This window comes from Ambystoma mexicanum, chromosome 1p (assembly GCF_040938575.1).
Source record: "Ambystoma mexicanum isolate Mex_15411 chromosome 1p, UKY_AmexF1_1, whole genome shotgun sequence".
Lineage (NCBI taxonomy): Eukaryota > Metazoa > Chordata > Amphibia > Caudata > Ambystomatidae > Ambystoma > Ambystoma mexicanum.
This window is the reverse complement of record NC_090921.1, coordinates 658,133,011-658,159,993: the sequence shown is the minus strand read 5'-3', so window position 1 is coordinate 658,159,993 and position 26,983 is coordinate 658,133,011. Positions and strand designations below refer to the sequence as shown.

Here is a 26,983-nt window from a genome sequence, read left to right as displayed (position 1 = left end):
GACAGAATTTGATACAATACGATCAAGATTTGTAGAAAGAGGTTTCCCGGAAGAAGTAGTAGCTCAAGCTATTTCCAGGACAGAAGCACACCCCCGTAACTTATTACTTAACAAACAACCGAAACAAACTCAGTCAAACCTCATTTACACATTGAAGTACTCTGCCCAGAGCTTTCAAGTCAAAAAAATCATCACGAAGAATTGGGATCTTATAAAATCGGATCCTAACCTCAACCGTCTCTTTCCAGTCCCCCCAATGCTAGCATACAAAAGAGGACGGAATTTCAGAGATATGCTAATCAAAGCTGAAAGACCTAAAAAATCTACCCAAAGGACTTTGAAGCCATCAAGTAATGGCACTTTTCCTTGCCTTAATTGTCAACACTGCTCGAACATCATCAAAGGTAATTACATCCGACATCCGAACAATGGTAAAAAGATTTTCCTAAAAAACTTCGCTACCTGTGATTCCAAAAATGTCATCTACACCATTAGATGCCCCTGTGGGAAATACTATGTTGGGAAAACCAGTAGAAAAGCTAAAGAAAGATGGACTGAACATAAGTCTCAGATTCGCACAAAAAATGTGAAGTCACCTGTATTCCGGCATTTTAGAGACAATAAGCATAATATCTCGCAAATGAGATTTGCCATACTAGAGGTATTACACCCCCTCCAACGAGGAGGTGACCTACCCAAACTCTTGGCACAAAAAGAATTGTACTGGATTCATAGACTAGATGCAATGACCCCACTTGGTCTAAATGAAGAGTACTATTTAGGACCATTCATTTAAACAAATGTTCTCTTTCCATGCATCTCCAACAACGTCTCTTTAAAACACTTGCTATGATTGTTGGTTAGAATTTTCATAACCACATTATAAGACTGTGAACCAACCAACTTGGACAGCTAAATAGAAATGTTAAAATGTTTTCAAAGTTTATTCATATCCAGACATTTTGTTGACTCCATCCCGGTATTATACAATCTGTACAATTGATATTCCCCTTACTATACTGTGAACCAAAAGGGTGGGCAGGATGGCATTGGTTGGTAGCATTATGAGAATGTACCTAACCATTAGTATCAACTATTTTTTACTATAATTACAACTACAACTCCAGTTTTCTAATTGTATTTTATTCATGATACTTTAAATGCGTGGATGTTGATCCATATGATTTTTATAAGCTTAGCCATTTAGAGTCCAGATCCTCGCACGAATTATATTAATTGTAACCATCAAGGATTATACACATTTTGGGCATTATCATTAACTTTAAGAACACATGATATCATTTCCTGCACCCCGTCACTAGGTTTGTTTACATGTTGCATCATGGACGCCTTTGCGTAATGACGTCACATTGTAAACACGCCGCGGTCTGTTTTTTTCTTTTTTCTCTTCTCACTCAACTGATTAAGCTCTTACAGCCGTACTTGCCCCTGTAAAGCATCCTTCCAGAGGAGACTAATTAGATTTAATTGTGGCTAACTTTCGTCTATCCAAGCCTAGAGCCCAGCGCACAGTATGACGCATTACACGCAAGCACGTAATTACGTCACACTACTAACTATTTGATAAACAGTGGCGGCACTTCCCATGGAGTCGAGCAACCCTTCGGCAGCTGGTCTCCATGTGTGCCACACTGGTTTAGACTAGCAACGAATCTTAAGCTTCCAATACTGGCTCACCCCTTTCTTTCACAACAAAGCTTTCGAACACCGTGTTCACTTCTTGTGTCCATTACTGAGACCCTACCTACTTTTTCTCAGCGCTCCAGCCCTGAAAAACTTCCATACCTTTTGCGGTCATTACCTACCACTTCCCCTCAGCTTTCGTTGATATTGGTCAACCGCGTTACCGCTGTAAGTGACTCATTACTGGCTTAACTTATTCTATTGCAACTATGTCACATACAATGATCTAAATAGACGTTTTTGAAGTTCATCTCTACAGATAAGGATTTACCATCTAAGACCCGCTGTCTTGTTTGGACGAAGGCCTAGTTTTCCCGCCCCAGACGACCTCCGTTCTCTTGAAGTACCTCTCTCATTTGTATAAAAAACACAAGGTTAGACTCTTTATATAATTACACAGTTGCTCACTCTATCTTATTTAAACTTCAATGTATTGACTTTCAGAAGTTATTCTCTATATATTTTTTCTAAATATTCCCTCATTTCGATCATAGCAGTGAAGATACTACTTAGCTAGTGAATTGTCCATAAGTTTCTAAAGGTATTAATGGAGGATAGGTTGTCCCCTTGAGGGTTAATATATACTCAGTATATTCAAAAATGTCATACGTCCTGTTACATAGGTAATCCTTGAATGCCATGTATTATTGTGATACATATTCTGATCTAAAATGAGTCATTTGGAAATGTTGTTGAACAAATGTTGTTATTGTAAATATATTCCTAATGTACATATTATATATATATTTTTTCCTAGAAACCCTTGTTATTGCCCCTGATGAAGAGTGTTGTAGCACTCGAAACGCGTTGGGCCTTCCACAGCTTCAACATTAAGAATAAACAATCAAGAATGTTTCTTGTAACCTTACCTGATTCAAAGTCATTGTTTTGAACATATTACCGCTTTTTATGCATTACCATTTACAGACTTTCTTGAATTTATTAAGAAAAATCAATTGTTAAATATATCTACTTGTTGGTCTGGTATTCCAGATATTAGATAGTGTGCAGGGGACGTAAGTTCCCGGTTTGGGAACTTAAATTCTCTTCATTGTATTGTGCAACCAAGGTGTCATGGTTGCCCCTCTCTCCTCTGCACCTCATACTTGATAAGCATTTTGTCTAAGCACCTAGTATCCAAGTTGACTATTAATATTTAAAACATTTTTCGTCACTAGGGTGTGCCATAGTTGTCCTATCCTTCCCTTCTTGGAGGTCGATATTTACCCATATGGGTCCAAATCCCCACTACCCTACATAGGATATTTTGAGGCAACATGCAGGTAAAAAAAACACAAGAAAGTAGACTACCAGTGTATGTGAAAGCGACTGCGACACAGTGCGGGTGCATTCTAAGTTTTAAAACTGCCATTCACATGGGACTGATACATGTCTTATACAGACTGATGGTCAATAAGTATATAGACACGGTGGATATAACTTACCAACGATTCCGGACACTATTTAGAGGCATTGTGAAATTGAAGAACAGACAGATCAGGCTCCACATAGATGAAGAGGTTGTACCGGTAGTGCAGGACTACCAAGGCATTCTCATCAACATGCAAAGACAGGCAGAGGAAGAGCTCCACAAACTCTTGGAGCAGGTCATAATAGAAATGACATCAGGACCACTCCATGGGTGTCAGCCATCTTGCCGGTGCCAAAAAAAGGATCAGATGCAATACGGCTATGTGTGGATATAAGGAGACCAAACCAGGCCATAAAGATGTAACGTCACCTGGTCCCCCATATCACTGACATGATACACTTATTGAATGATGCTAATGTATTTTCTAAACTCGACCTCAACAAGGGCTATCATCAGCTGGTCCCAAGCCTGGAAAGCTGCTACACAATCACCTTTGTGACTCACCTTGGCCTCTATAGGTACAAGCGGTTAAGTTTTGGCATCTCTTCAGCAGAAATATTTCAGGCTGATCTGCTAACCCTGCCACCCACCTGCACTGCTTCTGGACAGTCCCTTGCACTGGGGTCTGTATCTGTAACCCTACAGTCCCGCCCTTTTTCTTTTCTGCGCTTATTCAGACACACCCTGTTGTCTTATTCTTAGCACCTGCCACTTGCTGGCTGAACTACCACTGTTTGTTGCCTTTTGGTTATTTATGTATTTATGTTTTTATTTACTAATTTTTATTTTTGCTCAGCACTTTCCACCTCTCGCCCTCCCTTGCACTTACCCCTCTCCCTCTCCCATGCTTTTATGTGTTCTCAATGTCACTGGGCCCAGTAAAATCGTTGTTTTTGTTCTCCCTTGTGCCCCTTCCTTGCCTCGTCGCACTCTGAAACACTTGTGTACGAGTGCGATACAAATGAAATATCAATATCAATATCAATTAAAAATGTCAAATTGTATTATCTATAGCAATTACATTTTGGTCTTTGGCACCAGTGTGGAGAAACATGATGACACGCTGTCCAGGGTATGCATGGCATTGGAGGCAGCAAACCTCACCCTCAACGGGCACAAATGTTAATTTAGGATAGGCACCTTATAGTTCTTTGGATATATATTCACAGAAAAGGGATTGAGACCAGGGGCCTCATTACGACCCAGGCGGTAAGTTACCGCCTGGGCCGTGACTTTACCACCATGGCGTAAACTACGTTTACGCCATGGTGGTAGGCGGACTTACCGCCCCATTCCGAGGTCGGCGGGGCGGTAAGTCCCCAATCCCCATTTACCCTTCCCCATTCCCATTTTTGCCCCATAGGGCATAATGGGAGTGGGCAAGGCGTTAATTACGCCACCGTAAATTACGGTGGCGTAATTAACAACATGGTCCCTTAGCGCCATGGATTTTAACACCTGCTAAAAGCAGGTGTTAAATCCGCCATGGCGCTAAGGGACCTCGGAATCAGGCGGTAAGGGTCGGCGCTGTTTACGCCGCCGTAAAACCCTTACCGCCTGAGTCGTAATGAGGCCCCAGATCCTGAGAAGGTAAGGGCACTAAACGAGATGCCTCCTCCAACACCAACAAATGTATCAGAACTAAGTTCTTTTTAGGGCTTGTAAGCTATTGCACAAGATACATCCAAGACGTTGTAACAATTAGTGAACCATTCGGGGATCTCATGATGCAACATGTGCCATTTCTCTGTTCCATGCATTCTCAGGATGCATTCACCACCATCTGTGATCGCATATCTGAGGCAGAAAACATGGACTACTTTGAGGTCAAAGAGGCACAGAACTAACTGTGGGTGCAATTCTGGTGGGACTAGGTGCCATTTTAGCACAAAAGATGGATGACCACACTCATCAAAGACATGTTGTGGGTCATTACGACCCAGGCGGTAAGTAAGGCAACTTTACCACCATGGTGTAAACTACGTTTACACCATGGTGGATGGCAGATTTACCGCCCCATTCCAAGGTGAGTGGGGCGGTAAATCCCCATTTCCCATTTTACCCTTCCCCATTCTCATTTTTGCCCCATAGGGCATAATGGGAGTGGGGAAGGCGCTAATTATGCCACCGTAAATTACGGTGGCATAATTAGCACCAAGGCGGTTTAGCGCCATGGATTTTAACGGCTGCTAAAAGCAGCCGTTAAAATCGGAATCAGGCGTTAAGGGTTAACAACGGCGTTAACCCTTAATGCCTGAGTTGTAATGAGGCCCATCATCTCCTACGGTAGTAGCAGCCTGTGAAAGACAAAACAATTAATTCACAGGCAGAGAAAGAGGTTGTCTGGGCCTGTGAGCACTTTCACTTGTTCCTATATGGGAAGCCTTTTACAATCAACACAAACCTCTTTATGGACACCCCCAAGCAAAAATGCCACCTTGCATAGCTCAGTGGGGTCTCTGTCTGCAAGACTATGCATTTGACATCATCCACTGGCCGGGGAAGAAGGAAGATCCTGTCAATTTCTTCTCACGACACCCAAGAAGGGCCAACTCACCTGAACAATCTGTTGCAGAAAGGTACATCAGATATGTCGTACAACAAGCAATGCCTCAAAATTTTGTTCCAGTAAAACTTTCTCAAGATGTGGAAAAAGATGTGGCACTGTGAATCATCATTGACGGTCTTCAATCTGAAAGGTGGAAAAGAGCAGAGAAGGGTCGACAAGATTTGGCCGAGCTACAGCGGGACATGGATAACGTTCTACTAGTAAAGGATGAATTTGTGTTATCGGATGAGATACTCTTACTCAAGGGAAACAAGCTAGTCCTACCTGTATCTTTGAGGAAACAAGTAGTAGAATTGGCGCATGAAGGGTTCAGAGGAATTGTGTCAACTAAGAGAATCCTATGGCAGAAGGTATGGTTTACGAAACTGGATGCGTTGTTTGAGGAGCTACTCAAGGAATGTCCCACATGCTGCCTATCACACCGGCAAGACAAACCACTGCAACTGACAGAGCTGCCGGAAGGAGTGTGGGAGGAAGTCACCATTGAAGGGGGAAAAATATGTACTAGGTGTGATGGATGAATATTCTCAGTTCCTGGAAGCACAGATAGTGGTGTCTATGGCAGCGCATCATGTTATACCAGTACTGGACAGGATATTCACTGCTTATGTCACTCCCAGAAAGGTAAAGCCGGACAATGGGCCTCCATTTACAAGCCAAAACCTTAGGACATTTGTGGAATACATAAGATTCCTCCCCAGGAAAGTAACTCCATTATGGCTGCAGGTGAATGGGACAATCAAATGATTCATGGCCAATCTGAAGAGGGCACTCCAGGTATCTCATCTGATCGGACAACCCTATGAGCAGGTGCTACATCAGCTACTACCGGGCTATCGGAGAACGCCACACAGCTCCAGAGGAAAATGTCCTGCCGACATAATATTTGAAAGAAACATCTGCACCCGGATACCACATCGCCCCAGTGAGTCAGAGAAATACGTGGACGATGAGACCATAAGGGCCCATAATGAGGTGGCAAAGGAGAAAATGAAACGGAATACCGACTTCAAGGGAAGTGCGAAGGAATCTCAACTTAGGAGATGTGGTGGTAGTAAAGCAACATCGAGCCAGAAAACACACCGCTACTTTCCATGAGGATCCCTTTATAATAACTGTGAAGAAGGGTTCCATATAACAGCAAAAGGGGATCAACGAAGGGTGGCCAGGAACTCCTCACACTTCAGAAGACTGCCAAATGCAGGCTCGAAGCAGAGGATCACCAGAATAGAAGAGGAGGACATATATCCATCCAATGAATCCTATCAAGGGGATGGAGAAGATTCGGACTTGGCTGACAGGGCTGGTCCTTTGCGAATGAGTAGGTCCGAACATCCAAAGTTAACATACGCAAGACCTCAAAGTGCTAAAATGAGGCTGGGGACACGTTTTGAAGAAATGGAGTAAAGTGAACAGACTTATTGTTTAATTGGGGGGGGGTTGTGGCATTGGGCGGGACTGTCTAGTGTTCAGGTGGAGGCAGGACCAGGGGGGTGCAGGGCGGGAAGAAGAAGTGATGTAAGGGGAAGTTAGTAATGGAGGAAGGCAGAGTGGAGAAAAAGTTATGTGACCATGCTCTGTTGTCCGCGTTGTTATTGAGGAGCCGTGCAGGCTTTACCGTCTCCCCAGGGTGGTCACCGGGAGGTGAGACACAGCATTTACCTAATTGTCATTTGTGGGTACATTCTTTGATTGAAAATGCATTACACCCGCTTTTTGTACTGGTTGCTCTGCCCTTTTCGGGGGTGATGAAAGCTGAAAGACTGACTTCCAAAGGTCCACCCAAACGATGTCCACAGTGCTCAACCCGTTTCTAAGAATTGTGCATAATTCTTGCCTATACAATAGTGTCACTAACTGTATGTAGGGCAGGCTTACCTACTGCTCCTACTTTCTAAAACGGTGATACATGGTATGCATCATTGTCATAGTTTCACAGCCACACAAACAGGTCAATTTTCTGCATGTTTTTGATGTAGATATGTCATACGGTTGGTCATACTTCTGTTGTAGTCCTTGCTACCTTCTAACCAAAAGTAAGAACTCTCTTCCGACCAGTTGTTTCGACACTGCATTTGTCGAGAATACACTTGCGGGATATAAATCATATTCCTGTCCTAGTTCTGTGACCGGATACAGAACCCATGTGGCTGACACCTAGTGCCCTGGCACATATATGGATAGACCTAAAGTATAAGCAACAACAACAACACTATAGAAACCTATTTTAAAACATAGAATTTTGATAGCATTGGGAAGTTAGAATTAAATGTACAACATTCTTACCTGTGGGAGAGGATGGCCATGGTGTAATTTCCCTTCTGTCCAACCCGTGGGCAGTGAAATGCCATCCTCGTACTCCGCTGGTAGCCAGCGGGCAAACGCAGTCTCTGATACTCCAAGGTGCGGCCGATTTCTGTAAAAGGGACAGATAAACAATCTGTGATTAACTTTGCATGTTCCCAAGATGTTAAAGAATTATGACATTGTTGTACCGAATATTCAGATTGTTCTAAAATATGTCAAAGAAATGGGAGGAATTATAAGTAACACGATATTATTGTAGCACGATTATATTTTAGCAGGCATGCTGGTGTTTGTATAACCTTCTCTTGCAAATGCAAGCGTATGCAAATATGGACTGATAATAACAGATGTTGTAGATATTTCATTGATTCAAGTCTAAGCAGGTGCTCAGCTCAGTTTTTCTGCCTTTTCATTATTCCATTCTTTTAATTAAGGTTGTGAAAGAGGAAAAACACTGTTGCACACATTACAACACTCAATTTAGATACATTAAAATATGGAAAAAGGCAGATAACTCAGTATAAAGGACCTCTGTGGAAAAGGAGGACACTGACTGACAACTCATAATCTGCAAGTAGTCTCTAATGTATCATAGTTCCCTTTGATGATAATGAGCATATTCAGGGGTGAGACACAACACGCCACATCACATCACTACACTGAATATCACTTGCAAGGCCTATTACACCCCACAGTCACCAATGCTTTCACCTTTGATTGGATCCACAAATTCTCCTGCAGCTGCCACCACGAGAACATAAAGATCTTTCTCTCGTGCTGGGACCTCGGCTCGGCAGGAACAGCACAGGAGGCTGCACCCCGTAAGCCGGTAGATACTGGGAATCCGGTAGAAGTGTCTTATCTTGGAACCCCTTTAGCAGGCTGTCAGAACTCAATATTATCATCATAGGTTCCAATTTTTTCCAATAATGCTTGGGACCTTAGGGCACAGGCGTAATGACTTTTTTTTTTTAAATCGGGTCTGTAATCCTGATCCATCCTGTTGCAGGGGTAATGTAGTGGGTGGGCAATGTATCCCTGACAGTTTGCAGGCCTTTTCCTTCTATACCTACTGGGGTCCCTAGAATTCTGATTCTATTGCAAGGCTGGAGGTGAGCATTATGCTTCAGCTTCATTTATTACTTCTATTCACAGCAGTTTCAACAACTATAACCAAAACAACCACATTGAAATGTCCCAAGTGACTTTTCCACTTTTGAAATACATATCCCATAGTCTCTGTAGTCTTTCATACTCCAGCTCAGCTATGACCACTTCCTGTCCCTGAGCTCCTCCTCTTCTTTTACTGCTCTTCAAGCAGATAAGTAACGTTTTCTTACTCTCCATGATTATCTTATAATAGGTATATCATTAAGGGGATAAGTGAATAGAAAGCTTAGAGCATGCACGCGTAGCTTTTGCAGTGTATTAGCCTAGTGCTTCACAGTAAACATAGAACGTAACGTTTATTAGACGTTAAACACACCCTAGAGCCGTACTTGAATTTCACCGTGCCGCGTAGCACATTTATTGTATTTTGGTGTGGTCTGAGGGAGACACCTAGGTGGCCGTTTCGATCTCCGCCTCACCGCGTATCGAATTCTGACTCCCCCATTGGGCAGAAGAGCCCTGTCGGCGCATTGTCCCCGTGCCGCATATCCGGCACTCTTGGCGTTCGCCAGCACTGCAGTGCTTGCAGCGAGGACAGAGTGAGATCCCTCACAGGCCCCCACCATTGGGGGGGTGAAGTCAGGCGTGCGCAAGCGCCCCCCTCCTTTGCGGAGGCAGAGACAAGCGCCGGATAGCGTAACTGTATGCCCGCATTGATAACAGTGAGGAAGGCCCTGGCCCCCACCCTCGCGTTGGCGGAGTTGGCCTCGCTCACTGCATTCGCGCTTGGAACATAGTGAGTTTTTCGAGTCAGCGCCGTAACGCTCACAAGTTTCAGAGTGCGCGGTGCGGAACGAAGACAATAATAGTCTTCACAAACCCATAAAAGCACAAGCAGCCTCACAAAGAGGCAAAGAAGGGCACTGCTAAGCAGAGAGCCATACCCTTCCAATCGACATACTGTTACAGAGCTGCAGAAGGAAGGAGAGACCATAAGCCACCACAGGCAAAAGAAATTATATTAAGTCCGTTGCAGCCACCATAAAAAAAAATAAAAAAATAAAAAGAATAAGAACTATATCAGACATCTAGTAGGAAGTGGGCAACACAGAAACCTGTCAGCAGGTATTAAGGCACACAGCACACCCTAATCATGTTGGAATGTGAATGGAGCGAGGAGGAGCAGTCGTTAGACTTGGCCGCCAGCTTCAAGGAGGTGCTGGGGAATTCCCTAGTAGATGCAGTGGTACTAGGGGTCAGACCCCTTCAAGAAAGGCTGGAGAATCTAGAAGCAATGCTCCATCAGCCTAAGGAGAGCACCACGAGGACAAACAGCTTGCCCATCGAACCCTCTGGAACAGGGTCTAAGGGGAGTATTCTGGCCTGCAAGAGGAAAGGCTCAGCAGACCCCCAGACAAGGCCCCGGAGGTCGCAGACGCCTTCGCAAAGCTGAAAGAAGCCTATTTGCAGCATCTGGTAGTGCCGGACCTCACGCCCCCCACTCCTGGGGAAGACAATGAAGGAGGAGAAGACCTAGGCTCGGAAGAGGAGCCACCAGAAGGGGATGCTTCCCCGAGGGAGTCGGAAGAGCCAGCGGAAGAGGATTGGGCCAGCGGGGGAAAGAGTACCCGTAAGGAAAATCACCATGAAGAGGAGCAAGACGACATGTTTGATCCGGAGAGCATTTGCAACCCGACATCTTCCGACTGGCAGCCTTTCCCAAGAGTAGCACAATATATGACAGCCAGACTGCGAAAAGCGCTAGACAAGGACGTTAGACAACGCCTCCGGGCAGAATGCCCTTGCCCAGACCTGCAAGGAAAGGTGGCGGAAGCCCCCGAACTTGACCCCAAGATGCTGACCTTTGTCTGTAAAACTAGCAAGGACCCCCAGAAAGGCATAGACAGGTCATGGAAGAGCTGTCAGGAGAAAGTTCTGGATCTGGCTGGCCCTCTCACCAAGATCATGGATCTGGCAGAAAGAGCGAGAGACATGGGGGAGGAAGTGAACCAGGATGCCCTAGCAGGTTGGGCCCAAAGAGCCGTTTGCCTTTTGGGGAACGCTAATTGGGTGATTGCATCGGAGAGAAGGAGAGGACTATTGCTGAAAATAGACGCTAAACTTAGCGATCTAGCATCTTACGAAGCGGGAGAAGCAGCTCAGTGCCTCCTATTCGGAGAGACATTCAGAAAAGAAATGGGATGCTTTGTGGGCACATACACTTCACTGGGGAAAGCCCAGGCATCTATTCGAAAGATCTTCCCGAACAGAGTTTTTGCCGGGACCGGTCGTTACAGGGGTTGCACGACCGGTCAGCAGCAAGGAGGAAGGAGACTCTCTAATCAGAGAGCCCAATACTGGGAGAACAGGCAGTAGGATATGTTTCTCCCAGCAAGAGGTCGTAACAGCAGAGGGCGCAGAGGTAGAGGTTTTGGACGGGGACAAGGATTTATATCAGGTAAGGGCAATAACCTATCCTCCAGTGGGAGGGAGAACAAGTATGTTCTGGAAAAACTGGCACGCGCTTTCGAGCGATGTCTGGATTTTGCAAACCGTCAGAGGTCTGCAGATAGAATTTATGTAGACACCAGTGCAGAAGCGTATGCCTCAACACCTGCGCCTAGTGATAGCAGGACAAGAATCCCTGAATACCGAGTTAGCGCTGCTAGCGAAGAAAAGAGCCATAGAAAGGTGTCCGGTTGCGCCAAGTTTTATAAGCAACATGTTTCTTGTGCACAGGAAGGAGAAAGTATGCCCAGTTATAAACTTAAAAGAGCTGAACGGATGGACAAAAGAAGAGCTCACAGCCTTCCACCAGTGGTTGAACGTCTGCAATGTACATCTCAAATTCACTATTGATGCGAACAGGACAGAAACACATTTTCTGGATCTCCATATCACCACACAAGAAGACGGCCTGGGGGCTCGGGTCTATAAAAAAGACACTGACAGGAACTCACTTCTGCGGTACAACAGCTACCACCCAAAAGCCCTGAAGGATAATCTCCCCTTTGGCCAATTCCTCCGGTACCGCAGAACATGTACAAGACTAGAAGACTTCAAAGACCAATCCGGAGCACTAAAAAACAACTGAGAGAAAGAGGGTATCCGAAGAAAATTGTCAATGATACATGCAAACGGGCTAGAAACATACCAATGGAGATCACGCTGCAGCAACATAAAAAAGATTCAAAAAGAGAAAAGATAACGGCCGTAATGAGTTATTCCCCGCTGTTCAACACCATCAAAAAAGAGATCAAAAAATTGGGCCCATTCTGAACACAGGCTCAAGTACCCTGGCCCAACCGTCTTTCGCTATCAAAAGACGCAAAAACTTAAGAGATAGCCTTGTACACACATTAAAGGAACAAAACGACATTGAAAACACAATCTGGGGAGCAGAAAAACCTATGGGACATACACCTTGTGGGGGCTGCTCCATGTGTGCACAAACCTCAAGGAGCAAGACCATCGAGATAGGATGGAATACACCATGGCAACAAAGAAATTTAACCAATTGCAAATCAAAAGGGGTGGTCTATCTGATCACAGGCCCCTGCACCCTTCGATATGTGGGCATGACAACGAGGGAGATAAAAAAGAGATTCATTGAACATAAATCATGTATCCGCACCAAAAAACTAACGGCCCCCCTGGTGACTCATTTCGTCCAAGAAAAACATTGTCAGGACGACTTTACATGGACGATTCTTGAAAAACGAACTCCCCCAAGAAGGGGTGGGGACTTTGGACAAATGCTTCTGAAACGTGAACAACTTTGGATTTTCAGATTAGACACAGTAAAAAATGGGCTGAATGAGGAAATACACTGGAACAACCTCACCCTAATGAAATGAACGTCACCAACGGATGAAGAAAGAAGGAAGAAAAGGAGCTACAGCACAGTACAGAGAATAACAAATACCCTGTAACAACAAACTTGTCACCAAAACATGAATATTAACAAATGTTTTTGGTCAATGTTATGTACACACCTTCCTCCCCCCGCCGAATAGTGCTCTCACAATATGGATCAACTATTTCGGCGATCCCTCTAAATTCAACAATTCCACTCCATATCCTTTACCCCGACTGATGACAAGGGGAGAAAGGCCACACTTTAATAACGATTGTGATGATGTCGTAACTTTACAATGAATGAACATATGTCCTGTTACGGTCTCAATAATGCAATGAATGAAGATATGTCTTGTTACGATCTCCCAGTACAAACTGAATAAGATGCCAAATACTGTTGCCAAATATTGTCGCGAGATATCAACATTATGTACAAGAAACACACTAAGCATCAGCCCCAGGGGCCCTGCCACCATTATATGCAGCACCAGAAGTATAGAGTAACCTAGAGGAGCAAACACGCTCCAATATGGCCGCCTTGCGCGACCAGGATAACCGGCAGCGAGGACGGACTAAATAAAGCCGTCCCCGTTGCCGGGCAACCGTTGGTTTACACTCAGAGCGGCGTCCCAGGGCCTGACGAGAAGCAGAAGCCATCCGACGAATGCGGTAAGCGATCCATCTCAAACTGTTATCTCGTTAGAAGATACTCCTTTTCGATCACGAGCCGCGGAAAGCCTAGCAGCCTGCCGCGCTCGCGATCAAGAATTCTGTAATTACCGGGAATGACACGGGCAGCGCTGCCCGCTCCCAGCGTTTACCGGCGCCCCATGTGGACACGCTGTGTGAAGGGGGTGCTTATGAGCGCGAGTCGAGGCAAGTCCAATAGACTGCCTCGCCCGTGACCGTGAGCATTAATTGACTTTGCTCGGCGCCTCCCTGGGGTGAAATGGGCAGGTCTGGTCGCGGCAGGCTCCCAGAGACATCCAATGTGTCATCTACACTGGCACAGGCCCCATAAAAAAATGGACGTATGTGCGGACCACTGGCAATCCGTCTGATGGCTACGGACACGCATATTAAAAGAGATACCATATAACGAACAGCAGTTTGATGTACCCAGCAGTAGTGTAACACACATAATGACACACCACCACCTTGTGTCTTACAGGATAAAAACGATGCAACCTTCCAGCCGTCCACAATAGTAACACGGCTTACAGCATCTGACCAGCAGAGCCACACGGAAGGTAACCAACCCTTTTTTGTCAATAACACCTATTTTTAGTCCAAACAGATTGATGTGTTTTCCCGCCAATAGAACAGACTGTTAAAAAATATTCTAAAATAATTCAATTAATTATAAGTAACTCAATCATAATCTAACCTTAGAATGTTTTTCAAAAAACTAGCATGACCTCAAGAAATGAAAAACTATTCTGTTTTTCTTTTCTTTCCTCAGGTAGATGGGATGACGGTTCATCCGATCCCATCCTTTTCCTGATCTTATCAAGACAGGCCAAAACCACGGTCGTGAAGAAGATGAGAAGTAATAATCATCGAAACCAGTCGACCTCTTTTTAAAACCAAGGATATCCCAGGAAATCAATTGGGATACCTCTCTGAAAAGACCAAAAACATATTGTGTTATGGAGGAAGTTTCTCTCCAAGAAAAAACGTTGGATCACGGACTCCTGTATTAAAAAATCGATTCAAGTGGCAAAGGACTAAGTAGAATATATCACAAAGGCATCCCTGGACAACGACCCTAAAAAAAGCCAAAAAATAAAGCCAAAAAATAAAACCAAACAAGACCACCAGAAAGGAGAAGGTGACAACAGTTGGGCCGAAACAATCCCATTTTTAGCATTATTTTATTTAGAAATCACAAGAGTGATCCATCACTTGGGGTCCACACACTTCGTACGAAGGTCAATAAAAGAAAAAAGGTTGCATGACCTACGAAATAGGTCCTCTCTGAAATGTGGCCCCAAGCCCTACCAAGACACCAATCTCTGCCCCACATCTATATGGGTGGAAGATCCGTGCACCCCATTCCTAAGGATAGCAGTTCGCATATGTTATGAGGGCTACTCCAGATGAAAAGACAATTTGAGGTCACCCACTAAATGGCACATGAATAATCACTAGTTCCCACGCTAATAAGTGGACCCCACGAAGTGTTTGTGTGTGTTAATAACATACTACAATAACACTTCAGGATAAAGTATAATCAATCAGTTTCCCTGAGTGTGTTTCGGATGGATAGTTTACCATCATTTCAAGATGGAAGGGATCCACCAACTCAGAGATTCCCTGAGAGAGGGAGACTGGATGACCAGGCTAGACTTGAAGAATGCCTACCTGACAATCCCTGTACAGAAGCAGTTCAGGAGTTTCTTAGCTTTTCACTGGAAGAAACAGCTCTGGCAATTCAAGACGATGGCCTTCGGGCTTGCGCCAGCTCCTTGGGCGTTCACCAAATTGATGAAACCCGTAGCAGCAGCCATCCGAGAGAAAGGCATAAGATTGATAATATATCTGGACGACCTCCTGCTTCTAGCAAAGGATCCAGGGACACTGAAATCCCAGATGAAGTGGGTCCTAGATCTGTTACAGTCCTTAGGCTTCCTAGTGAACATAGAGAAGTCAGATACCAAGCCGGCTCAAAGACTAGATTTCCTCGGCTTTGTGTTAGACACAAGGAAAGTCACACTAAAGCTCCCGGCGAGGAAGATCCGAGATATCAAAAGGGAGATCAGGATGTGTCTGAAGAAGAGAATAGTCTCTATGAGAGTCTGAGCGAGGATAGTGGGCCTTCTAGCAGCCTCCATACAGGTCATTTTTCCCAGTCCTTTGCACTATCGAGCATTACAAAGGTTGAAGATAAAACATCCCCAGCAAGGCCTGAAATATCATCAGCCAGTACCATTAGATCGGTAGTCCGTGGTGGAACTGGAATGGTGGTTACAGAATATGGATGCCTGGAATGGTCGTGCCATATTCAGATGCCAGTCGTTTAGGTTGGGGAGCGCGATGCGGAGAGTTACAAACAGGTGGAAAATGGAGCGAAGAAGAGCTAAACTTGCACATCAACTGCCTGGAACTTCTGGCAGGCTCCTTCACAATAAAGACTTTCATGAGAGACAAAGTGTGCTGAAGATGGACAACATCTCGGCAGTTCGTTACATAAACCACCTAGGCGGAACTAGATCTAGAATGCTAGAGGAGCTAGTGAAGGATTTTTGGCATTATTGCCTACGGACAGGGACATCAGTGATGGCAGCATACCTGCCCGGAGAACTGAACGTAGAAGCGGACTGGAATTCCCGTTACCTCACAGACTCCAGCGACTGGAGGTTGGATCCTGCAGTGTTCCAGATACTAGATCAGAAGTGGGGTCCGATCCATGCGGACCTGTTTGCGTTGCGCCTCAATGCGCAGACACCCAGCTACTTCAGCTGGAGGCTAGACCCAGACGCCAGCAGTACAGATGCATTCCTCCAGGATTGGACATCAGGAATCCATTATGCGTTTCCCCCATTCATGATGCTGAGCATAGTGCTAGCGAAATGTCGGAGGAAGAGAGCAGAGCTAGTGCTAGTGGCACCCTTGTGGAAATCACAAGTATGGTTCCCGACGCTGACGGAACATTTGATAGATCTGCCCAGAGTCCTCCCAGAAGGAGAGCTTCTGCTCACGGACCCATCTGGGCAGTGTCATCCTCTGAGAGTGAGAGGGACACTCCCGCTCATCGTGTGCAGGATATCAGGAAGCGATGGGAACTGCCAGGCATTTCGATGCAAGCTGCAAGTGTCATTGCAGAATGCTGGGCTCCATCGACTAGGAGGAGCTACGTCGAGGCTTGGGCCAAGTGGACTAGTTGGTGCCGAAAGCGAGACATTCATCCCATTTCAGCACCTGTAGTAGCAATACTGAATTTCCTAGCGCAGCTCTTGCATGACGGGAAAGCGTTTCGCACCATAGGAGTGTACAGATCAGCAATCTCGGCGGGGCACCTACCAATCGAAGGAGTTCCAGCAGGTGAACACCCGGCAGTTTGTAGGCGCATCAGAGGAGCTAAATTCAAAGCGCCGCCAGAACCTAAATACAAGGTTCTATGGGACGGGACAATAGTGTTACGGCTATTAGAGAGCTGGCCAGCAAACAGATATCTATCTCTCAAGCAGCTGTCAGGCAAACTAGCGATGCTGCTATGTCTCATATCTTGTAAAAGAGTATCGGATATTAGAGCACTAGAGATCAGTAGGAGGACATTCGGGCCGGAAGGAGTGACCTTTGTAGTAGTACAAAGGACCAAGACAGGTACTTCCACGGTGCACTACCCATAATTTCCGAATAACAACAAATGGTGTGTAGCTAGCTGCATTAAGGAGTACAGGGCGAGAACAGCAGAGAACAGAACTGCGTCTATGAAGCAATTGTTAATAGCATGCAGGAAGCCTTTTCATGCTACAAAGACAGCTACCATAGCAAGATGGCTCAGAGAGATAATGCAAGCAGCGGGGATTGATTTGCAGAAATATGGGGCGCACTCTGTAAGAGGAGCTATGGCGTCCAAAGCATATACAACGGGAGTGCCCTTACAAGACATTATGGCAGCAGCAGACTGGGCGAATGAGCGTACCTTTAGGGAATTTTACTTTAAGCCTGCTGAGAGTATAGCAGCAACTGTGTTGGGACAGCTTTAAACAAGCATAATGCTCGCCTCCAGTCTTGCAATAGAATAAAAATTACCCCTGCTAACTGCGCAGGGAGTATTAATTCTATTAAAGACTAGGAGGCAAGCATTAGATCCCACCCAATGTTTTGTTGATCATGTATGCTGTATATATATATATCTCGTGATGATATGATAACAAACTTAGACACCACCCTGATACTCTGTTTATTTCTGTTAGGGGAAGAGCAGAAGAATAGTTGAGCGAGATGGCTTCTAAGGAAAAGGCGAGTTGGTGCAGAAGTCTTCGCTCAGTTGGCAAGACGAAAAGTTAATGGTTAAAGTACATTGAGAGCGTAAAAGAGAGGAGGAGCTCAGGGACAGGAAGTGGTCATGGCTGAGCTGGAGTATGAAGGACTACAGAGACTATGGGATATGTAGTTCAAAAGTGGAAAAGTCACTTGGGGCATTTCAATGTGGTTGTTTTGGTTATAGTTGTTGGAACTGCTTTGAAGAGTAGTAATAAATGAAGTTGAAGCATAATGCTCGCCTCCTAGTCTTTAATAGAATTAATACTCCCTGCGCAGTTAGCAGGGGTAATTTATATTCTTGCAGGATGTGTAGCATTTTCCAATTGCTCAACATTATTTTTCAATATTGCTATTGGGTGGCATTTAAGCTCTACCGATAACCCGAAACGACTGCATTGGAGGACAGCTAGTAGGGGGATGGGACGTGAGGAGGGACACACAACTTGTGGGGGTTGTTTCGTTATTTACCCAACCATTAACTGCCCATGGCCATGCTAATCCCTATGGTCATTCCCACCCCCCACTTGTCCCTCACTGCCCAAACCACAATTTCTTGGATCTCTTTGAGCTAGCTCTACAAGCAATAACATAAAACAATTTGCTATATACGGCCTGCCAGTCTTATTTCTAAACCGCCAATGAGTTACCTGCAGCTGTAAATGCACTACTGGCGTAATAAAAATGTCTTGATTAAGTTATACCTTGAACCAATTGATTCATGAGCAGTACATGTGTCCTCAAACCTGCTCTTTGCTGTGAACTCCTGTTAAAAATAAATTGGCAAAGACAACGATTTTGGGAACAAGATAGGCATTTGCAGGCACTGATATCATGTGTCCAGGCGCTCACATTATTTTCCTGTTGCCAATTTAAGGGCAAATGGTACCATTATAGCAATGCCTGGAAAATGCCTGTCCCATGCCTACACAAAAGGCAAAACTGTTGTCTTTGCAAAGACTTGTTCGTTTTAAGTGTGTTCTGGTATGGGAACTCTTATTTTGCCATTTCTAGAAGTACCTTGGTTGCAGATACGTGTTGGTTATAATTCAACCTTCCTAAAGTGTTCAAAATAGGCTTGGAAGGTATGTGCAGCGCTGCTGTTTATGTCACTTGTGCTACTGCAGAAGCCTACAGAAGTCACATAAAACATTGTCCTCCTCGCTATCGCCATAACGCTACCCCTGCCTTCCAAAAGTGGTGCTACTTGACTGACCTCATTGGTACCTCTTCGCGTTGGTGACAGCCCATAGGAGTCCAGTCCATCCCAGTCCTGCCCCTTGTAACTGGACCACATTGGATGCAGACAAATTTAGCAGCTCCATTGATGGCAGCACAAGGCATCCATGATCCAAAAGGCAGGAGTTTGAGGTGGAGGGCTGAGTCCTGAGTCTTCAGCAGTAAGGTGGTGAGCATGACCAGCGGCTTAGTGAGGCAAGTTGTACAGCGCCTGCAGGGTACGGAGTCACACGTGTACCACTCATGCTGCTCAAAGGGTGGGGGGTTCTAGGGAAGACCAGGGGGCAGGTGCACAGGGCAGTACAGAAACAAAACCACTTCATTGGCTTATAAAACAAACGGATTTCATTATGTTAATGTCAGATGTTTGTTAATGCAAGTGGTAAACAAGGGCTCTCTCCAGAGATATTTACGTAAACGTAAATCTTCGGGCAATGCAATGTTGCCAGAAGCTGCCCTGCTGCCACCACACCGAACTGCTCCCATGCTGCTCAATAACGCAGGCGTCTGGAGGGCCATCAGGCCTGGAAGCTGTGGAGGAGATGGGCAGGTGTGCAGTACCCAAGCTCTTCCTGCTTGGTGGCTGAAAGGTGGCACGCGTTGCATTAAGTGCACAAAGCCGGATTGATGGGCCGTCAAGCCAGGAAAGCCAGAGGCGGTGACACCTCAGTGTCGCACCTTGCATAGATTGCAATACGACAAAAAAAACTGGCTCTGACTAGTGGGGGTTGTGTAGGACTTTCTACTTGGTTCTTTTCCCAGTGGGAGGCAGGGTTGCTGACTTTGTATGGGATTTCACACCTAGAGGTAAAGCCACATGTCTGATGCACCCCGGGGTCGATCTCACCAGACATCTTCATAATGTGATACTTGAATGTTTTCAAAGACAGGTTTCTTAAGGCTGTAGCTTAGTGATTGCAATAAATACAACATTTCTAAAGTTGTATTCATTGGCAATTTATCATTGGCATTACTACACGGCTATGCTTATCCTTGGAAGATATGAGCCGAAAAAATAACCGATGAACTTAACGTCTCGCATCCCAATGTATACCAGTTTCATATAGACTCTATTTCCAGTCAGACTGATGATTCATAAAGTAGTTCTAATGTGCCCATTGTTTATCTCTGCGTTGTTCCCCTGACTAGAAAAAACACATTGCACAATGTGTGATCCTGAGACACAGATGTAGACTCTCCTGAGGCAGAATAAGGGAAACAGTCTGTGTTTAGCTCATCTGAAAATGTAATGACTTTGTAACGCTCACCTGATTCCCGTAGAGGCACCGGTCTGGACTGGGCGTATACCGTATCTTCAAAGGTGATGTGTAACACACGGCTGGCTCTTTGGGCTGGACCTTTGTGCACTGTATGTCTGACTCGATGGGTAAGATGTCTGCAGATAGAAAATATGGGATTAATGAACTGGGTTATTGAATGTCTCTCTCTTCTTCCCTTGCTCTTCTCCTGTAGAACCCCAAAGGTTAACGCTCTCACCTTAGGTAAGTGAACGCCGTGCTCTCCATCTGCCTCGGGGCAGGGTGCTGTAACCAGTTTCTTCACTGGATAAGGGGAGCAGGCCTCTTGACTTCAGAGGACTGCTGTCCGTCGTTTACTGCACGAACGGTAAGTTTCGAGTAATTCTAATGTCTTTGAAAGTCTTTAGTAATGATGTCTCTTGTTTTGCAGGGTTCCGGCGATGGCGGATGACGGGCTGAAGTGAGTTGAAGATGGAGCCCGTGTGATGAATAGAAGCGCCGGGAAGCACGTAAGTAAGAGCTTGTTGCGTGCTTCACGATGCGCTCTAACTGTCTTTTTATTTTGCAGGTACAAGTTCGGAGCGGCTGCAGGGTGCCGGAATACCCACTGGGTTAGATGTGGAAAGGAGTAATGGCACGTGAGTATTAAAGTTCCCCAATGTCTTTAAACGCACCTTGTTTTGTCTTTCAGGTGCGGGATGCAGCGCCGAAGGCCTCCGGAGCGTGCGAAGAGTTGGTAAGCTTTTGTCTTTCAGATGCCGGAATGCAGTGCGAAGACCTCCGGAGCGCACGAAGAGTAGGTAAGCCTTTGTCTTTCAGATGCCGGAATGCAGCGCGAGGCGTTGGTGACAGCCGATGGACCAGGTAAGTGAAGCGCTGTCACTAAAGACCGTAATGCTAACCTGTCCTTTCTTGTCTTTATAGGTGTTGCTGAAGACTGGATTCAGGATGGTAAGCCTTTTTCCTTAGGCCCAGGATCAGAGGCAGAAGACACGATGAGCGTTCTGCTGCAGAGGATGCAGAATAACGCAAAGCAAGATTCATCCATCGGGTGTGGTTTAAATAGCCTCCTGTAGTGCTTAGGTGTCTCCTTCCACAGCCACGCCTAGGTAAGAAAAGAGTTCCTGCTTTCCAGAAGAGTTCCAGTGTTCTGAACCTAGGGAGTGGCTCCTGCCCCACCCAACAGGAAAAGTAGTTCCAAACAGAAGAGGATCAGAGGCTCAACTGGCAGGCAAGTAAGCAGCATGGTCTGCTGCAGGTAAGTCCACCCAAGCATTATGAGCCCGGCGCTTCCAGCGCTGGGACTGGGCATATTTATGAGCCTGGTGCCACTGGCGCCAGGACTGGGTCCAAAAGGTCCCAATTGGGACTGGTTGGCACTCGGAACCTGGGTTATGGATCTGCTTCCAAGGGAGTTGGGAAAACCCTGACCTTTTGGAAGCAGAGATCATAACAGACTTCCCCACTTTTCCAAATAGTGTGAAATATCACCGCTCACTACCTTGTGATAGCTTCCAAAACTGAAGGAGCTTTCACAAACAAGCTATAAGTTGGCTGTAAGTACTATCAAAATCTGAACAGGACTCCAAAGACATTGAGCACTGCCTGGAGTTAGGAAGTGCCAAGCTCACTGCCCACCCCAGATGCGCTCTAATGGATAGGTTGTTGGATTCCCCCTGAAGAGAGGGTCCCAGTAATGCCCCTTCTCACCCCCATGAACATGACGATCCGAACAGTCAAGAATGCTCGAAGTCACTCTTCATTTTTTGGATGATCCCCAAGTGCACCACTGACTGACACGTATGCAGAGAGGTATCCCCTCAGACAGCCATTCCAACCATAACCAGTGCATATCCATCCATATCCAGGGAACCCAACAGAGATCGTAGATCCAAACACTAGAATGGACTGCATCGATAAAAAGCAGAGAAGCCATTGTGTTGACATCACTAGTGACACATTGACATAGCAGCGTTAGCCACGAAGAACACTCGCAGCCATGCACAGCTTACACAAACACTCACTTGCATACACGAAGAACATGCTTACACAATTCTGTAGATAGAGGACAAATACATATACATGCTTTCAAAGCTTTTATTATTTTTCTCCTTAGCCAAAAGCAGTAATGCTGAAACGCAAGGCAACACGTGATCCTGAGCAAGCTTGCAGATGATTATTGCAATTAACTTTATGGGATTACAGGAGGATATATAGCCTGGTAGGACCACGTACGACTAACCTATAGGAAACATAGCACAGCGTGAGTGTGTAGAGATCACAATACAAGTCTAAGGAAAATGACAGCTACAGGACACCTGACAAGAGAAGCAGGCTCAGGCTGCACGAAGTGAAGGCTGAGCTCACAGCCAAGTAAAGAGATAAAGCAAGCGCATTCCAAGCTCCAGACGACAAAGGCCAGCTACATGAAAACTGAATAAATCCTCATAAATGCAGGCCCAAAGTGCTCAATTTTGTGTTCCACAACCACATGATGCAGCCGAAACTAGACAATGGGCATTCACCCATGATGGAAACACCAGACATTCTCAGCCACCCAGATTGTGGGGTACACTTACCAGCCCCAACAGAAAATCCCATCATCACAAAACTGCATTTCAACATTCACCCAAAAACGGCTGTGCTTTTGTCTGCTTAGCACGTCTGTTGAAATTTGAATCCAGAGAAAATAACCTAAATTCAGAATGGCTCTACACTGCTGTTCTGTCATTTAAAGACTCAAGACTACAGAAGAAAATTACCTGCATTTAAGACGGCATCACATTTGTGCCTCCTTTCATTTTAATCATCACAACGTTTTGCTCTATTAAACACAGCCCTGCATGTGTATTTCATTTGATTGCCATAAAATAAGGCAATCCCTCTTAGAACAGCATTGCTTTTATTAATAAAGTCCATGAAGAGCAAAGAAGTCTGTTTCATTCCGCATGGCTAGGATTTACTTTCGAAATGAACCAGCACATGCAAATTACTGCTGTCACGATTGTGCCACTGGCCACCAATTGGCACCCATCGTGGACTATTTGGGACTCATTTGTTTCCGTAATACTCCCTGGACAACACCTATTCATATTATTGTCTTTACTTTCTGTTTGCAAGGCTTAGGACATTTCTTATTTACTTTTACAAACTACACATTCCAAAATGCACTTTGTGGCGGTTCCCAGATCCTGGCTATTCCCATGCAGCAGTTCTAGAACTACACTCCCCAGAAGGCTTAGAGAGCAGTGCAGCTTTCGCCTTCCCAGGACTAGAGAGGACGGAGGGCAATTACATTCAGGTTTGCTGCTCCAGGTGCTGCTAATTAGCCTACTTCAGCACAGGGCAGCTCAGTATTTAAGCAGCTGCCTGCAGGAGCACAGGTCTCTTGCATTGAGCTTTCTACCAGCACTTTATTGCCCTGTTCCTTGCATATTTGCTGTGTCCTGTGGTTTCCAGTTCCTGCTCTTGTTCCAGAGCCCTGTGCTTCCTGTGTTGCAGCCCTGCTTCTCAGCCCTCTCTCCCCTGCCTTTTGCCTGCACCTCTGTGCTTTCCATACTGCAGCCCTGCTTCCTTGTTTGCAACCCTCTATTCCCTGGCTGCAGCCACCTTGCTCTCTTCCTTGTTTGAGGCCCCCTGTTTCCTGGCTATAGCTTCCTTGCTTGCAGCCCTCTGTTCCCTGACTACACCCACTTTTCTTTCTACCATCAATTATCTTGTTCCTTGCTGTGTGCTGCACCCTCTGCACCCACTGCCCATGATTCCTGTCCGTAGCTTCCTTGAGTCTTCAATCCTCCCCTTATTCATACACTTCAATAGTTCTGTTTCCTTGACCTATCTCTTGTCTTTCCAGCCCTGAGTTACCGTTCTTGATTCCCGTGTACTGTTTTCTGGTCGCCGTTTCCTGCATTTAGATACTAGTTTTCTGCCCTTCCTTTGTTCTGTTTCTCTGTCCCGAACTATGCTCTCTCTGACTTCCTTTTTCCCTGGATATTTCTGTTCTTGTCTTCACTTGTGTTTTATGTAATTCCTATGTACAGAGTTTGGCTGCTGGATTTCCAGCATGCAATCTCTGACCCTTCCCTTGTCGCGTTTTAGTGTTGTACTTTGTGTCATTGTTACAGTGTACTGTTTCCTGTTTCAGGAAGCAGTCACTGTTCAGTTCCTGCTGGACCTGTACAGGCCTCAGTCTTGTGAGTACTGTTACCTTGTTCATGCCTTAGGGTTCAGATACAGACACCCACTGCTGTTGCTCCCAGCCATGAGCATTCAAAGTGGGCCCCTGTAATAGCAATCTGTGCAGAAGGCTGGAGTCTCCCAAGGTCCGTGGAACACTCTTTCCCCATTCTGCGTACACCCCAAGAGGGAACCCAGCGTGTTTGTATCTTTGTATTCCCTGCCCCTTTTTGTTCACAGCCTCTTTTGCCTATCCTTTTTTTGTCTACAGGACTCCTTGTAATCCAGCTTCTTGTGTGCCTTTCTCCCTTTGGCTTAGTGGGCACGCCTTTACCCTTAGGCCCCTCCTGACAACTGCAAAGGGAAGCTATGGTGGGGCTCTCTCTCTTGTCTCGTGTCAATTACCAAGAAACTCTTTGCAGCATATCTCTGTGTCCAGAAACTGACCATATCTTTAAAAGCCTTTCAGAAAGTAAAGTGAAAGGAAACTGCGCGCAGATACCGCATTTTGTGAAATGAACATGAAACAAAATGAACACGTGTAAATCTGCTTTTGCAAAGCAGGAAAATGCCCTTTGAAAACGAAATGTAAAATATTACTGTGGCAGGCACAGAAACACAATTGTATATCTGGGTGAAGGGGCTGCAAAGCTATGTATATTATGCTCTTACCACCCAAAAAAGACTTCAATCAGGCTGGCTGAGGCGCAGGAATTCCTGTCAAACCAGTTTGACAGAAAGGCTAATTTCGCACTTACCAGTGAACTGATGCTGCAATGATTAACAGTGTGATAATTACTGGTTCTGCCAGGCAGAAATGCTCCAAAGGACAAAGGAGGTGGGTGAAGAGCTGTGTTGTGACCCAGAGGTGTGATTTCCTCTACATTCATTCCCAGCACCCACTGGATGGCTTCAAAGGGAGTCATAGAAACCCTATGTTTAGGCAGACCCAAGGGAGACAATTTGGTTGGGGGAGTGGAAGGACCGCCCCTGCAAGTGACTAATCTAGCCCATTGACTTTAAAAAACGGTTGCACATCAAGACATTTTGCCCAGCACCCTAAATAAGCAAGAATTCAATATTATGCTAGTATTTTGTGGGATTTTGGACAAGCATAATGAGACCATGTGAATGTTTCTGGCATGTGGTGAACTGGAATGGCAGGAGAAATGCATTTCTGGGTGAAGTATAAATGGCACAGACATCAGACTTGATGAACATATGTGAAATAGTACTTGGCATATGTGTAGCCATTTGCAGAATTTTTAATATTATGTTTCTCCTAGAAATGCCGAAATTGTACCAAAGGGTGATGCAACATCACACAGAATTGGCATTCAGACTGTCTGATTCCCCGTGAAATATGGAATCTGCATATCTGTTTTTTATGTTGGTGACCAGGATGGATTTGAAGTTTTGCTCCATAACTTATTTTTTTAAAAAGTAACTCTTGGGAGACAAAGGAAGTCATAAAATCACACACATAATATGATGTCAGTTCCCCTGAACCAATCAGCCCGGAGGGAGGAGGGGACACCAGTAGCTTGGCCTATCCCGGCGGAGGGGCAACTCCAGAGTATTTCCGCCCAGATTGTAAAATTCTATGATGTCACTCTGGCTATATAAGCAGGAGACAGGGGGACACAGGGGACAGTCAAGATTCAAAGATTCAAAAACGAGATCCAGAGGCAGCTGATCCCATCGAGGCAGGACCATCCAGATCCAGGCAGAACCACCCCTCAAGACCCAGCCATACCCAAGCATCCAGGGAGAAAGGAGCAAAGGAAGCTGACCCCATTTAGGAGAGCCTAGGGATCAGACCTTGCCCAGCTATCCCCATACAGGAGAGTCCAGCTGTTCCAGTGACCAGATCTCGTGACCCTGCTGTTCAGAGACCTTGCTGGCTGTCCAAATTACCAAACTCAAGCTTATCTTGTAAGTATCATATCACCCAGTACCCACAAACTGCATATCCCACTCTTTTACCCTTGCATCCTATTCAAATCCTATTAGAATCCCATACCAAATCCCAAATTGCCAGTATCATCTATTGACCTTTCTTTAGAAGAATCTGTCCATATCTGTTAGCGTATTCCTTTTTCTCATTATTTCAGTTATCTGTGTAAATCGCTAGAACAATTTTGAAATAAATTAATTCCCCTATAAAGAGATCCACAGTGTTGCAATTCAAACTCAACCACCTCATGTCAAGTAACTTTCTATAATAAATATAATCCTTAAAATATAGTCTCAGTAGAACTAGTCATTGTGCTAGCAAAACTGAATTGGCCCGTGTATTTTGCTTTTCTTTAAAATCCGACATGTATTTCCGAGAGAAAAACCTATACTATCATCCCACAAAGAGTCATCCCTTCCCCTCAGTATCCTGTTTGTTCTGTG

General features: G+C 45.3%; 1 protein-coding gene across 1 annotated transcript in view; it reads right to left on the bottom strand.

The window, feature by feature from the left end:
• LOC138578694 (lactoperoxidase-like) overlaps positions 1-26,983 on the bottom strand; it is a 513,803-nt gene that overhangs the window by 387,046 nt on the left and 99,774 nt on the right. Inside the window, exon 4 of the mRNA XM_069649723.1 lies at positions 7,932-8,061. Within this exon, the coding sequence (XP_069505824.1) occupies positions 7,932-8,061 (130 nt within the window). The remainder of the gene's footprint in view (positions 1-7,931; positions 8,062-26,983) is intronic.